Consider the following 17,130-nt stretch of genomic DNA (forward strand, 5'->3'; position numbering starts at 1 on the left):
CCACACAACTAAAATTTGGCAAAGCTGGGGATGTGTCAGAGCCTCAAAGGGCTAAGGAGATATGCTTGTCAAGAAATAATGTCAAGTACCGGTACTTAGAGCTATACCCTTGGAGCTATACAAACAACAAGCATTACTGGTACTAATTAATAATAATAAACTTGTGTTGCTCATTAGTCCTGCCCAGAGGAAAGAGAAATAGAAGCAAAAATACAGAATTTACTTGTCAGCTAAAATAACATTTCATTATTTTCTACCAGTTAACAACAAGGAGTTAACATAATCCATAATACAGTCTTGTAAGATTTAGAACAAACACAGATATGGTCACATGCACCCCCCACCAAGTGTGCTTGTATGCACAAACACCACCAACACAAAACATTTGTCTCTATTGAACACAGATAAGGACTACACATAAGTTGAATCCAAGACTGTCTGGGAAAAATCTTTGGCTACTGGTCAACCTACCACAATTTTTCTTTGTGGGTGGGAAGATGCTTAGGCTATTCATTGACTTCAGTGGAGCTATGGCAATTCATATCAGATGAAGAACTAGCTGCTTGCTTTTTAGTCAACACAGTAGTAGATTTGGGAACACAACCCATATTGAGCACAATTAAATTATCCTTCATGATCAAGAAGTATCACAAGAAGTTTTCAGCAGAGATTTAAAACAGAGGACAGGCTCTGCTGGACGCATAATTATTTGTAGTCAGTACCAACTGGAATAACAGCATCTCCCATGTTAATGGAAATAAGTATGAACAATCAACACAATGTCAAAAAACAACAGGAAAAGGTGCTTAAAGGTCTGAGGAAACACTGAACACATTCAAAATATAAATTCTGTACAGTTTTTGGCCTAACTGCATCTTTATGAGAGTCTTTCCATTTACTTCATTGAGCTTTGAATCAGACCTTGACTGGATTTCATTGCAATATCTCACCTCTAGCCCAGAAATACTAGACTACAGTCTCCTGATAGAACCAAGTCAAATAAGCATCACATCATCTTAATGTTACTGATTGATTTTTCTTCCCCTTGCTTTTAAAATCCATTGAAGCTGCCTGCCTGACAGCTGGTAACCCTAATGCACACAACTTAGTGGGCTAGAATCAGTCTATTCATTGTAGACTATATGACTACAATTAAAGGGCAGGCTAAAAGAAAAGCTAGACCAAACACAAAGCAATCTATAATGTGAGCCATCAGACATACAATACTGCAGAGCAACAGGTATCTCTGGCAGCAGTCATCCAAATAGCCTTTTCGATACCTAGCAAAGGAAGAAAACAACAAAAATAACCAGCAACCATGAAAATAGAAAGAAACAAGCATCATTTAAAAAAAATCACTCTGGAAATATATTACTTTTTCCAAGTATAAGCAAGTAATAAGGGAGTGGACATGACCCTTTGTTTTATGCCTTTTTTTATTTGTCTTAAAGAAAAAGCAGCTAAGAAAATTAGATGAATAATTTGGTGCTATTTGTTAAATGGGATCCCTTTTTAGGAAATATGCCTTGTTCTGCTAAGATATTTTACATACATTCTTATTCAAACAGAATGAAAATCAGTAACAAAACAAAAAAAAATAAACATGTGCCCGTCTGGTGCTTTTACATACAAGAGGAGGTATAATATAGTGCTACATTCTGTCCACTTTGCTCTTGGGAGGTAGAGCCTTACTCCACAAGTAAAGTACAACTTCATGTGAGCCCGGGGACACATTGTGGTAAAGAGACCATATTTTTTCTAAATGTTTATTGTTGCGCTTTAAGGAATATAAAATTTTGTACTTTTCAGTGCATCTTTTTTGTTCCTTTGGAATCATGTTGTTTTACTAGTAGCACAAAACAAAAAGGTACAAAAAATAAAGGTTAGGCTCCTCAGCTGGTGAATATAGGCACAATTCCATCAAAGTCAATGGAACTATGCCGATTTACGCCAGCTGAGATTTTGATCCAATATGTTTTATTGCTATAGATCCTCCTTTTCTTTTTAAAATCACTTATAGGGGTATGTACTTTTTTCCAGCAAAAATTACCTGCTCAACAAGATTTATAAGTCTTATACTAAAGGGATACCATTTTTTAAAAGCAATTGAAATTGGCCATAACAGAATCTCCAACAATAGGCAAAGGGTCATCTCTTATGGCAAGAGTTGCCTCCAGCATGTGATCAAACAGTAGAAAAATATTTGACATACTTGGATCTGACAAGATTGAGTCGGTTTTCGGCAAAAATTGGTCACAGCGGACTCCTTGGTAGCCCTCTTTGCACCTGAGAAAAAGGGGATAAATGACAAACATACGCATGTGGTAGTAAAAAGTGAATTTCAAGACATCACATCAACTAGAACCATTGTTGGCAGTGCTGCAAAGGACTTACATGTTTCTAATAATCTGAACCATTACAGAAGCAGCTTATTGCTGTAAATAAATCGGGTGATATAAAATAGTCTCTATTTCAAGAAAGCTTCCCCTGAATAGTTCTTGATCATTTTATATCAAAAGAAAACATTTAAACGTGATTTTCTTAACTCCAGTAAAAAAGCAATTATATGCAGTAAAATAAATTATTATTACATTTTTTTACAGGTTTATAGAGCCTTGGTCTTGTACCAGATGGCACATTTACAACTTCTCAGTCTTTGGGTGTCCTAATAAAGAGTGACTATTTATCTTGTCATTAATTTTAAGGTCCTTTCTTGCCATGCCTAAAGGGTAGCATGTCTTTGGGCAATATTTATCTCTCACCCAACTGGAGCATGCAAGCCAAAATGTCTGCTGCCTCAACACACTTTTATTTATTTTATGGTCAGACTCTAATATTGTTATTCACACTGAATAGGTCCTTACTCCACATTAATCCCATTGACTTCAGTGTGACTATTTGTGGAATAGGTTACTATTCAATTTGAATAAGGGAATCAGAATCCTGCCTTTAATTTATTTATTAGTTGGGTCGGGGGAGGGTAATGGCAAGGACTTATAAATGACAGCAATGAGGCCTCTGCATCACCAAAGCATCTGGATGTGATGTAAACAATACACTCATCTTAGCATTGACACCTTGGCTAAGAGTAAGAAAACAGCATCTTAACTCATATGACAGCGTTCAGGAAGCAGCCTTGGCTCCTTCACAATATAACGTTTCTGCTCATGGTTCCTTAAGGAACTGCCCTTTTGAAATTGGAAGTGGCATCTAAAATGCTGCTTTTAGGTTAATAAATTTATGTTTCAGTGAGACAGGTACCTCCTAAGATCTGAGGCTAGAATACCACATTTACAGAATATGTGAGAGTACATCTGTGCTTCAAACATTCATACCAGACTCAAACTCAATATAAATTTAGAGAATCCAAAAGAAAGTCAAAGGATATTTTTATTTCAAAGCTTCTATCTCTTTCTGAGCTACCTCAAAACCTCCCTGGACTTGTCTACATTGGAAAATTACCATACATTACTGCACCTGAGCATGTGAGCATGGCTGTGAAGAATTGAGTTAGACGACTCAACTTTGCAATCAGTTGAGAGCAGGACAAGTCATGCCCTACTGGGACCAGGGTTTAATCACAGTTAACTGACATGATGCTGAATACAATTTGACCTGCTTTCTACTTACCCTAGTGTCAATTAGTACAGGAAGTCCAATGGCTAGTGTTATGCAGGAGGTCAGACTAGACAATCACAATGATCCCTTTTGACTTTAAAATCTAAGAATCTATTAATTGTGTCAATGATCTGGATTCTTCACAACTGTGTTCAAACATGGTAAAATTGTATAATGTAGAATGCTATTGCTGAGTCACAAATAATTGAATAATGAGCATTGTTCCTAAGAACAGAAGAGGGAGGACTCAGAGTATTTTTTTTTTAACCTCCAACCCTGAGGGACCAAAAAGTGACTCATGTAAGAGAACAGCAGACTCTAACAACTTTACAAGCACTGCACTCTTGAACTTGTTTATTTGGCACGTCTCATATCCAAGTACCAAAATAACCCACAGAAGTGGTGCTGTTTTTCTCCTGGTGGCAACACATTCTATTAGCCTTTTGAAAAACATTTGTATTTGCCACTCTTACTGTCATTCTACAATAGTAAATGTAGTCATATTACCTAGTAAAAATACACATTTTATTAAACTGAAAATCTATTCTCTGAAAGTTGCAAAATTATATTTAGCATGGCCATATTCTACAAATACTCACCTCACTAGCTAGGGTGAGTCTTTGATGAGGCCCAAAGCAATGGAAACACCACCGCTCCCAGCGGGACAGAGAGGGAAATCTCAGCCAGGAGCAGCTGGAGCAAACACTGTATCTACTCCTCCCACTGATTCCTCCTCCCTGTCCCCTTCTGATGGCCTGCAGTCTGTGGGGGTGTAAGAGAGAGGGGGAAGGTGCTCCTTCTTTCTTTTTCCCTCTTCCCTCGACCCCATTCTGTTTGGGAAGTGGGGGAGGCTATACCTCACATTGCATTAGGGCAATGGAGCATGTCCCACCCCATTCTTGATGCTGTTGGACAGCGGTTTGAGATGGGCCAGCTGAGCAGAAGGGTGGTGGCTGGCTATTGCTTGCTGTTGAGGCAGATAGCCATTTGGGGGTTTCTGTCCCAGGACCACCCTTTCCCAGTCTTATCACGTATACTGGACATCCTGTGATTCTGGGTGGCTAGGCTGATCTCCAATCTTTCATTTCTGGTCTGGAAAGGATTTTTCCAATATGGCAAAATTGGCAATCTGCTGTGTGGCTTTTTTCCCCCTACATTTTCCATCCCAGAGGTCTGGTTTGGGGATTTTATTTACATTAGCCGGAACTTTGGATGGTTACCAATATAGTTGGTGGGTTAGAAAAGGGTCCAATGGGCTTCTTGGGCCCAGACCCAGAGCACAACATTGTGGTGAGGTGATAGGTTTCATGCAGCATGTGGCTCACCTCATCTCATGCATCCTATCTCCTCCATATTGGAGAGGAATGGGTTGGGAGCCTGGCTAGGCCTGAGGGTGTTGAGAGGGGGCATTGCCCTCATACCATCCTCAGGTTGGTAGAACCCAGGGCCATCGGTGCCCAATTGAAGTCCACACTGGAACAGCAATGCTTGGTAGTTTGAGAAGGTGGTGGTGGTGAGGGCTCCCCATTAGCTAATTGTTTTAATAAAGGTGCAGCCTCCACATTTAACAACTCTCTAGTGGACATTTCTCATTGTTTCTCTGTCAGGATTAATATACAACTCCATTGGGCTCTCAGAGACAGAGAAGTGCAACACTCTCAACTTGATTGAATTTACATGGACTAGCCTATAGAATTAGCCATTTCATTTTCACTTTGTTGCACATGTTGATATAACATATCAAATTAGTCATATATTTTCAGTACTTTCATAATTTAAAAAAATATTGTTCATAGGCATATCACACTGAGCATATACTAGTTTATTTAACATACATAAAACAACCTTACAAAAAGTAAACAATATTTAAGAAGGACTTATTAGCTGTAGCTTATGTCTTACAAATTATTTAAAATGCTTAATTTAAGATTTGTCATGTTGCAAGCTGCAATGAGACCTGATCTACTATGAATATTACACCAATCTTGAAACCTTTGCAATCAAGTTTTGTGGGATGGCAGAAAAAGTAATAACCATTTGTGGAGCCACTTTATACTCTCATTTGACAGTTAGAGTAGTAAAAGATAATGAAACTTGATAACGTTGTGGCACTCTAATCCATGCTAAAACAGCCACTGTGCTTCTAAATTGGTAACTGTGCCCATCATCTTTGCTATGCCTGCACATAACACTCTTAATTGGCAGTATGACTTTAAGAAAGTGACAAATGAAAGGTTCCATTTAAAAATCACACATATGTCACATTAATAAGTTCAAATAAATCCAAATGAGCTGGCTGAATATGGCCAACAAGCTGTGGAAATGATCAACATTATATTTATGGCTGTATTTGAAAGCCATGATTAGGGAAAGAAATCTTGAAAATACTTAGATGAAATAGACTGTTCCAATGGTGACTATTTTATTATGTAACAAGCAAGGGTTTGTTAAGCAAGCCTTTAAAAAAAATGGAGGTGGCAGAAGAAATAGATTACACAGAACTAAAAGCACTGATCTGTATGTAAGACTCAGTTCAGCAGAGCAGTTAGAACACATGCTAAACTCCATCCCTATTCAGCAAATCACTTATGTATAGTCTAAGGAGCTTTGCTGTATATGAATAGACTTACGCAAATGCTTAAGTGCTTTGGTGAATTAGGGCCTTACTAAACAAAACCTAGTTCAGTTTTCATCTTTTGTTCCCTGAAGTAAACTAAGGAAATGAATTTATCTATTTCTACATTCTGGATTTCATCCGAAGTAATTGTTTATGCCTAGAAATGAGAAGAAAACAAACAAACAAAAATTGAAAATGGAATGACTTACATTCAGAATACTATGAAAAAAGAATAACAAGTAAAACTGTCTGGCAAAGTATTGAAAATCTTGCAAATAATACCCCCAGCCCTCTCCCTTCTTCTTTTAAAATAAGCATAATTTTGTTTAATTATGGCAAGATTCAGCTGGTTAGCTGTTCCATCTTTCTATTGGCAGTCTTCTTTCTCTATGATCATGTACTCCAGGTCCTACATTATATTGTTGTGGAAGTCACCCAAGATATCCACTGTGTGAAAATACAAGCGCGCTAAAAGGTTGTCGAAGTTTCTATTGCTAATCCTTTACAGCTAAAATATATTTCCCACTGTGGTATGAGTACCAGTTTGTTTTCCTCTGTATTCTGTACACACCCACCACATATGCATAAATGTTATAGCATAAAAGATCCTACTGTTTATTCTCCCTGTTTAGACTACCTTCCCCATATAATCTATTATTAATATTAATATTAAATGATACTGAAATATATATGTCACTCAACATTAGCACAGGAATTTGTTATAGATATTTCTCAAATATGTTACTCCCTCTACTTTTATTAGCTGAGAGGGCTTCATTTACTAAAATAACTCTAGTTATTTCTTAGTAATAGTATAGTATGCAAATCCCTGAACTCAGAATGACAGCCATTATTAGACAAAGTGAAAGTATACTCTGAAAATCCTATCCTTTAATTAGCTGCTGCCCTCAGAAATCCCCATCTATATGATCACAACAAACATGTCTACCTTAAACTGATCTCTGATCCCCACCTAACCCAGGTACTGTAATACAATGTAATTTGAAATAAAGAATTACGCTGGGTGGAGGTAAGATGCACACCTAAGCTTTCTTAAAGAAGAAAGGACCTAAAGAAGTGAGGAGGAACAGGGAAAGATATTGTGAAGACTGGGTTTAAGAGATGTGGGAAAGGGGTCAGAAGTTGAGGCAGACATATTTATATTAAGCATAATAAAAGGAGAATTCTGAAAAAGAGTATTCAGTCAAAGCAAAGGAAATTATAGCAGCCAATCAGAATGCAGAGGACACAATACACATTTCTGTATAACAATGTATGCATGCTCTCTATTAATGCAGTAATAGCCATACCTTGAGCCAAAGACATACATATGAGCATTAATGGGAATCTCTAAGAGGCAGTGCCAAAGGGTTGGATTTTTATAAACCCATGACAAGGTTATTACCTCATAAACTGGAAGCATCCTAATTTAAAAGAGTGAATTAGTAGTACCTACTACTAGTGAAAAGCAAAGGCTGAATATACCCAGGATAGCCAAGCCAGTGTAAGCTTCCTCATATCTTCAGAAGTATCAAAAACAACACACTCAGCAGTAGTCTTAGTGAGAAAAAATCACATTAGAATTTCTGCTGGATATGGTATATCACATTTTATATTACATCATGGAAACCTAAACAGTAGTAGTTATAATGGGATATGTATTTATTCTCAAAGCCAAGAATCACAAATCTATTTGAGGAAATGTCCCGGTGGTCTATAATATCTGATCAATGTTTTATTCACCACACAGAATATCTCATCTCTGGCTTGAGAGAACATGAATTGAGTAGAATAAATAAGGTGCAGTGAACTACAATTCTATGCAGCCTTTGGGTTGTACCAAAGAAATCTAACCTGAGTTAGGACTTAAACCAGAAAGCATAGTTTCCTATTTTGCACATAGTCTGAAAGCTAGAATCCCCTGTTGCTACTACTTAAAGAAAGGGGGTGAAATGCTGGCCCTGGATTTCACCATTGACTTTAGCGGGGCCAAGATTTCACCCATGATATAAGAAGAAAGGGAAAGGGTTTCTAAAACAGTTAGGACGGATAGAGTGCTGTAAGTATCTGACTCATGAAAACATATTGCATACCCATATTTTTGGCTGTGGGTGGCTTTTTCTGAGATGATAGCATTATATCATGAGTGATTTGTATGAGCAATGCTAAATTATGTCAAAATCTGTGAAGGAGTTAGCACTCATAAAATTAGGTTTACACCCACTACCATCCTTACAGAATTACAACATAAATATACTATTTAAACTCCAAATCAGATAATTATTATAGCTGGCTTGCCAGAAATTATAGGGGTCTCATCACAAAGTGTATATCAAGAAGGGTGGATGGAAATGGCATGTTTCCTTTCATGAGACTGCAGAAACATCTCAGCATTGTGATGCAGATACTCACTCAAGTCTCAGAATTAACTAGATTATTTTATAAAGGGCTCATGTAACCAAATTTAACAAGCAAATTGTTAAAGGGGGGGGGAGGATTGTTTTTCTTAATTGTGGGAATGAACATGGGCATTGGGCTGTGGGAGCTCAGACAGCAGGCAGTCTGTTCTCACTGTGTATGTATGGCAGAAAGCAAGAGAAATTAAAAGAAGTAGGAGGAAGGGTGACAGCACCTAAAACAACAACAGTTATGAGAGAGTGCTATAGCAACGAAGGATGCTGACCTGGGTTAATCCTCTCTCTTGATCTTAATATCAGACCACAGTATATACAATTGAATACAGACACGGAGTAAGTATTATTCTCTTCCTGAGAAGAGAGTATTATTCTCTTCCTGGGCTTTAAAGAGAAGTTACAAAAAAACTATCAGTTTTCAAAGGAGACTGCTGTTGCACTTGGGCCATGTCTGCGGCATTACTGTCTAACCACACTCGCTGGAGCCATATTTGTAAATATGTTCCTTGCTAGCATGGAGACATCACGCTTCCCTGGCAAGTGTAGATAGGGCTGAACTGTTTTATAAATTAGTCTATAATGTGCTATAGCTAAGTGAGACATAGCATTTAATTCACTGTCTATAGCTAAATCAAGGTTGCAGGCAACAAGTTGTGATACATTCACCAGAAAACAGGGATGAATGGCAAAGTTACCAGCAACCCCCACTCCATCACAGGGACACAGAGCCAGCTAGGGTCAGAAAAATGAGCAGTGCTTGGCAGAGAGGGGCAGGGCTCAGAGTGCCCAAGAGATATACTGATTTAATGCACCATCTGAGCAGGTTCCAAAGGCCTCAGACATAAACTAAAGCTGTTCTTTACAGTAGCAATACTGCCCTTTTCCAGCAGTGAATAACTTCCTTGTGATACTAATCCTACAGATGTCAGCTGTTCAAACTGTATATTCTTCGCCAAAGGGGTGAATCAAGACTCTAGTTGATTGCACAATCTCAGGAATCAGTTTATCATAGTTAGATCCTTTCTACACTTGCCAGAGGAACCATGGACCAGATTAACCTGTATGAGTCAGCTGCTTTCTACCACGCCAACAATGCAAAATAGCCATACACTCAGGCTAAACAGTCAGTTATACTGAATGTATGGTGCTCTGATGTCACTAGAACAGCACAAAGAAGCCAGAGTACACCAATGAATCTGGACTCAGGATAAGACCTTGGTCACAAGACCCACATTTTAACTTTCCTTAGCATCAAGAAAAACAAGGAACAAAAAAGAAGCCCACATACCAACAGGGGTAAATAACTACAATAAATAGAACTGCTGTTAGCTGGCTTCTTAAGTAGCAGAATATGCTAGTCACAGAGTCTCAACAAACTTGTTTCAGAGTGGTAGCTGTGTTAGTCTGTATCAGCAAAAAGAATGAGGAGTCCTTGTGCCACCTTAGAGACTAACAAATTTATTTGGGCATAAGCTTTCGTGGGCTAAACTCCACGTCATCAGATGCATGCAGTGGAAAATACAGTAGTATATATATATATATATATATATATATATATATACACATACACACAGAGAACATGAAAAAATGGGGGTTGCCATACCAACTCTAATAAGACTAATCAATTAAGGTGGGCTATTATCAGCAGGAGAGAAAAAAACTTTTGTAGTGATAATCAGGATGGCCCATTTCAAACAGTTGACAAGAAGGTGTGAGTAACAGTAGGGGAAAAATTAGCATGGGGAAATAGTTTTTAGTTTGGATAATGACCCATCCACTCCCAGTCTTTATTCAAGCCTAATTTAATGGTGTCCAGTTTGCAAATTAATTCCAGTTCTGCAGTTTCTCGTTGGAGTCTGTTTTTGAAGTTTTTTGTTGTTGAAGAATTGTGACTTTTAGGTCTGTAATTGAGTGTCCAGGGAGGTTGAAGTGTTCTCCGACTGGTTTTTGAATGTTATAATTCTTGATGTCTGATTTGTGTCCATTTATTCTTTTGCGTAGAGACTGTCCGGTTTGGCCAATCTGCATGGCAGAGGGGCATTTGCTGGCACATGATGGCATATATCACGTTGGTAGATGTGCAGGTGAACGAGCCCCTGATGGTGTGGCTGATGTGATTAGGTCCTATGATGGTGTCCCTTGAATAGATATGTGGACAGAGTTAGTGTTTTTGTTGTGTGGTGTGTGGTTGCTGGTGAGTATTTGCTTCAGGTTGGGGGGCTGAAGGTGACGGCTAGTGGTGTTCTGTTACTTTCTTTGTTGGGCCTGTCCTGTAGTAGGTGACTTCTGGGTACTCTTCTGGCTCTGTCAATCTGTTTCTTCACTTCAGCAGGTGGGTATTGTAGTTTTAAGAATGCTTGATAGAGATCTTGTAGGTGTTTGTCTCTGTCTGAGGGATTGGAGCAAATGTGGTTGTATCTTAGAGCTTGGCTGTAGACAATGGATCATGTGATGTAGTCTGGATGAAAGCTGGAGGCATGTAGGCATGTAGGTAAGTATAGCAGTCAGTAGGTTTCTGGTATAGGGTGGTGTTTATGTGACCATCGCTTATTAGTACTGTAGTGGTCCCATAAATACCACTCTAATCCGGAAACCTACTGACCGCTATACTTACCTACATGCCTCCAACCTTCAGCCCCCAACTAAAACCTCTCCAGCACATCATCAAGGATCTACAACCTATCCTGAAGGACGATCCCTCACTCTCACAGATCTTGGGAGACAGGCCAGTCCTCGCTTACAAACAGCCCCCCAACCTGAAGCAAATACTCACCAGCAACCACACACCACACAACAAAAACACTAACCCAGGAACCTATCCTTGCAACAAAGCCCGTTGCCAACTCTGTCCGCATAACTATTCAAGGGACACCATCATAGGACCTAATCACATCAGCCACACCATCAGGGGCTCATTCACCTGCACATCTACCAATGTGATATATGCTATCATGTACCAGCATTGCCCCTCAGACATGTACATGGACAAACAGGACAGTCTCTACGCAAAAGAATAAATGGACACAAATCAGACATCAAGAATTATAACATTCAAAAACCAGTCGGAGAACACTTCAACCTCCCTGGACACTCAATTACAGACCTAAAAGTCGCAATTCTTCCACACACAAAAACTTCAAAAACAGACTCCGACGAGAAACTGCAGAACTGGAATTAATTTGCAAACTGGACACCATTAAATTAGGCTTGAATAAAGACTGGAGGTAGATGGGTCATTACACAAAGTAAAAACTATTTCCTCATGCTAATTTCCCCCCTACTGTTACTCACACCTTCTTGTCAACTGTTTGAAATGGGTCATCCTGATTATCACTACAAAAGTTTTTTTCTCTCCTGCTGATAATAGCCCACCTTAATTGATTAGTCTTGTTAGAGTTGGTATGGCAACCCCCATTTTTTCATGTTCTCTGTGTATATATATCTTCCTACTGTATTTTCCACTGCATGCATCTGATGAAGTGGAGTTTAGCCCACGGAAGCTTATGCCCAAATAAATTTGTTAGTCTCTAAGGTGCCACAAGTACTCCCCATTCTTTCAACTAATTTGGTGGATTTGTTACTTTACTAACACTAAAGAGTGTCTTTCTTCACATAACTAATTTTCAGAAACATACTCTGCTATGATTTATATGCAGTACTCAGAATTTAGTGAATCAGTTCAATGAACCAAATTATAACAGGAAAAAACCTGCCATAGGCAATAGCATTTTATTTATTTAGAACTTTTACCTCTTCTAGTGTTTCTGATTAGTGACAAAAGAACTCTCTTGAAGCTTTCCTCAGAGTCAGTCCCTTCCACCAGTGCCTCATTGTGGATGGTCCAGGGAATTCCCCACCACACAGTCTGTAGGTTAAACATGTTTGTTTGTTTTTATGAATGTCAGTCTCTTGGCATTGCTGGCAGACAAACAAGTCCTAAAGTTAGTGACTATAGTCTCGGAGGTGCACAAAGAAAAATCACAGATGAACATGACACATTTCAAAAGAACAGAAGAGTTCTGTAGGAAGACTGATGAAGAGACAATACTTTGGGGGCACCAGCCCTTCCTGACTTTAGGATGTTATTCAGCAGGTGACCAAGATAGGCAGGCTGCTTTGCATCCACCAACATGGAAGGGAAGCCCATTTTTTCTACAGCTACTCCAGTGGCAGGAACAAGAGTTGTTACACTGCCTCTACACCACTAGAAAGTCCCTGTGATGTGCCTCTTATGACCAGATACCTCACCTATAGAGCTACTATGCGTTGTAACTGCAGTACAAAATGGCCACATCATGGTGCAAACTATAACTCTATATCTGTAGAGAAGAACAGATAAAGTCTGCAAGAAAGAGTTACTTGGTATGGTTTTGTTTGAAGAGACTTCAGTGTTTTAGGGTTTTTCTATACACAGGAAAATTTACCAGCATAACAATAGCAGTATAATTCTACTGCTATATATATTCTGGTATAACTACCTGTGTAGACACACGGATACCCTAATAAGAGTGCCTTTCTAGGCCAATACATTTCCTCATGTAGACAAGCCCTTCCCAAGGGAAGCAGGGTGTTATAGTGAACCGAACACTAGCCTGGGATTCAGGATACTGTTCCCAGCTCTGCCACTGGCCTGCTGGGTAACCTTAGGCAAGTCATTTCACAGCTCCCCTGTTTCCGTTTCCCCATCTGTAAAATGAGGATGATGATACTGACAGGGCCGGCTCTAGGATTTTTGCCGCCCAAAGCAAAAACAATTTTGGCCGCCCCCCCCGTTTTTTAATTACCCCCAACCCCGGCCCCGCCTCAACTCCGCCCCTTCCCCAAATCCCCAGCCCTGCCTCCTCCCCCCAGGCTCTCAAGCCTGGGAGGGAGGGAGGGTGAGCAGTGGCGCGCGAAACAACTGTTTCGCGCACCGCGGCCGCTCGGGATCTCCCCCTCCCTCCCAGGTTTGAGAGCCTGGGAGGGAGGGGGAGACTCCGAGTGGCCGTGGTGCGGGCGCCGCTTCTCCCCCTCCCTCCCAGGCTCTCAAGCCTGGGAGGGAGGGCGAGTAGCGGCGGGCGAGCGGCAGCGGAGGTGAGCTAGGGTGGCCGGGGCACATTTTTAGGGGCGACATTCTGGCGCCGGCCATGCCGCCCCTAAAAAGTGGCCGCCCCGAGCACCAGCTTGTTTTGCTGGTGCCTAGAGCCGGCCCTGGATACTGACCTCCATTGTAACATGCTTTGAGATCTACTGATGGAATTATAATTGCTACCAACACCAGCCATATGAAAGAAGAAGATGATAGAGGTAGATATTCTTATTCTTTTTGTCTTGTGAATCTGGACACAATGCTGTCCTGCTTGATGTCATTATATATTTTAAATAAACAGACCTGAAGTGGGGTGTGTTTGTGTGTGTTGTGCATGCATGTGTGTTTTCCTATTGCTTGAATTGCTATTAATTTTGGCCCGGGGTGGAGAGGGGGCAGGAGAGATATATACTGTGAATTACTTTGTTTGCTGGAGTTGAGTATAGAAACATTGCTGACCTTGCTGAAGTTTTGTATGAATGTAGTACATAGCTGCTACATCTGTACCCGAGATGAGAGAGGGAAACATAATGTCAACAGGCCATTAGAGCTTAGTCAAATTATCTAAATATATAGTTTATTTATAGGATTCCAGTTGCTGTGTTTCTAACGGGCCCATCTTGTCTTCAGGTCTTTCTTTGGCCACTTAGGGCCAGATCCTCAGCTAGCATAAGTCAGCATAGCTCCAATGCCATCAGCTGAAGATCTGGACCCTAGTCTAGCTAACATCTGCACAGGCTAAAATACATTATTCTAAGTGCTATGAATATAGTATTTGAGTCTACTATATTTCTGATACTGTCTTTAACATTCCTTTTTTTTTCTCTTTGAGTACTGAGAGGGTGTTATTGGATGATTGCTCATATGCTCTGAGTGTTCTTTTATGTCGGGGTACCATTTTGTCACCCCCCTGGTTCAAAGTACACCTCTACCCCGATATAACTTGACCCAATATATCACAAATTTGGATATAACATGGTAAAGCAGCGCTCTAGGGGGAGGGGCTGCACACTCCGGCAGATCAGCGCGTCAGGCTCCGACACGCTGCTCTGAGCAGCGTGTTAAGAGTGCCGGGCCGGGGCTGAGGGGTTGGATAAGGGGGCAGAGGGTCTCGGGGGGAGGGGGAGTCAGGGGACAGGGAGCAGGGGGGAGCCACAGCCCGAGGAGGGGAGCTGCAGTGCAGGGGAACATCACATGGCCTCCAGCCTGCGCAGAGAAGTTGGGGAAGACAGGTCCATGCAGGGAAGTTGTGGCTCCAGGGCAGGGAGAGGTGTCCGTCCTAGACGGCACCGTGCAGGTGCCCCTGTCCTGGCACTGGAGGGCTCGGCACACAGTGGGCCTGGCTGGCAGGCTGCGCCCCGCTCGCAGCAGCGCCGGGCGGGCTCTCCGCGTCCATAGCGCCATACTACCTGCCCGCAGTGAGGGGCTCCGTGCGCCCCGGTGGGCAGCTGGCCGCAGCGTCCTCAGAGATGGGCTGCGTGGGGCTCTGCAGAGGAGGTGAAATGGGCTGAGCGTGGGCACACACGGCAGGAGCCGCCCACTGATGGCTCACCCTACCCCGGCACCGCGTGGGCACGGGGCGGGGACCAGGCGCACACGGGCACCTTGGGCAAGGTTGCCCGCCCTGCTCCCCCTCGCGGGCTCAGCCGCTGCTCCTTGGACAGGGCAGTGGCCGCCGGGACAGTTCCCCCTGCCCAGCCTCTGCGGGACTCGCCCCACCTGATGTGGTCGAGCAGGTGTGAGCGCTTCTGTGCACTGGCTCCCTGGGTCCTAGCACCCGCCCTGGTGTGGTGCGTGGCTCAGCGTGGGAGTCCTGGGGGTGATTGGATGGGTCGGGGATTCTGAGGGGCCAGTCAGGGGGCGGGAAGTAGGTGTGGGTCAGATAGGGGGTGGGGCTATTTGTTGACTATTAATAACGGAGATGCCCGAGGCCAAAGCAAGTTCGATATAACACGGTTTCACCTATAACGCGGTAAGATTTTTTGGCTCCTGAGGACAGCGTTATATTGGGGTAGAGGTGTATAATGAGTCTGTTAGAGGAGATAGTGAACTCCTGCAGACTGCAGTGCATCCAGCCTACGGATGACACACGGCTCTATGTCTCTATTTATTCAGACTCAGACGGTGCGGTTCACTGGCTCTTTCAGGGTCTAATGGAGATTGTGGCTTGGATGACAGCCAGCTGGATAAAGCTCAAGTCAGACAAAACTGAAGTAACGTTGGGGGAAGCAATTGAAGAAAATGGAGTTGAGATCAGCTGCTTTGATTGAGGGAGCCTTCCCACCTTTATGCTATTCAAGTTCACAATCACTACTTGGTGGCTGGATGTCAACATCTCAGCAGCAGCCCAGATCACTTCCCCCACCCCACCTCCATTTGTTCTTGGCAGGAAAGCTGTAACTACACCGTGTCTTTGGACACAGCTACATCACGGCAGCTAAGGTCACTTGAGGCATTCAAGCTAACAGCTCCTGGGGTTAAACAGGAGGCAAACAAGGCAGATGACCCAAGAACTCACTTAACTCCTTGACTTGACACAGCACAATTTTGACAACTTTCAAGGCATGCTGTCAAGCTTATTCTACATTCCAGCCTTCCTTTGAGATAATGGAGGTGGAAATAAGTGGGGTAAAATGATTGTGTGGAGATCTTTCTCTGTATTTCTGCAGTACTGCATGGGAGGGAATAACTATTATACAGGAGCCCCAGTTGATTTGTTTTTGTATGTGTTTTTATATACAATTATTTCCACATTCTCTTTGAACATAGGATATAAATATTTTAAACAAACAGATATGTGATTGTGATAATCAGGGTCCAGGCACCCCAAGAGAAAACAGAAGGTTTAACCCCTCCAAATGAGCAGTTGAACCATCTGATTGCATGCTGTGTTATTGTGCCACAAAAGTGTATTGAGGAAAGTCTTTTATGAAAGCTTGTAATGTTCAGAACTTGGTAGTCATTATGCAATATGTACACAGACTATGGCTATGAATGTATGTATTTGTGTATATAGAAACAATGCTCATAAACTTTAGCTCCACTTCACAGCAGAGCAGTGAGCAGTCAGGCATGGAGGGGCACCTCCCAAGTTAGTAGTTTATCCGAAACCAACTTCAATTGCCCACCCATTGTCCAGCCCAGGAAAGGACAGGGGTGAACCATTAAAGTTAATGAAATGAACATCCCAGCTATCAAGTCAAGAGGGCACTTCCCCAGTTTGAATAGCCATGAGTTGCCATGCCAGGAAAAAAGAAAAGAAAAAAAGAAAAAGAAAAAGAAAAAGGAAAAAGGCCTTTTTAAAAAGAGCCTTGAAGCCGAGGTTTTCATCAAGAAACTGAGGGACAGCCTCCAGGTGGGAAGTTGTCCAGGAATGGTGGATTCCCCCCTATAGCTAGGGGCATATGCGGGAA

The 17,130-nt window shown here is 41.7% G+C and overlaps 1 protein-coding gene across 3 annotated transcripts in view; it reads right to left on the reverse strand.

The window, feature by feature from the left end:
* The window catches only part of NRG3 (neuregulin 3), a 915,071-nt gene that overhangs the window by 213,725 nt on the left and 684,216 nt on the right, over nucleotides 1–17,130 (reverse strand). For all 3 annotated transcript variants that reach the window (XM_065407905.1, XM_065407904.1, XM_065407903.1), the window contains exon 3: nucleotides 2,213–2,286. In XM_065407905.1, the coding sequence (XP_065263977.1) occupies nucleotides 2,213–2,286 (74 nt within the window). The remainder of the gene's footprint in view (nucleotides 1–2,212; nucleotides 2,287–17,130) is intronic.

Source organism: Emys orbicularis, chromosome 7, assembly GCF_028017835.1.
Source record: "Emys orbicularis isolate rEmyOrb1 chromosome 7, rEmyOrb1.hap1, whole genome shotgun sequence".
Taxonomy (NCBI): domain Eukaryota; kingdom Metazoa; phylum Chordata; order Testudines; family Emydidae; genus Emys; species Emys orbicularis.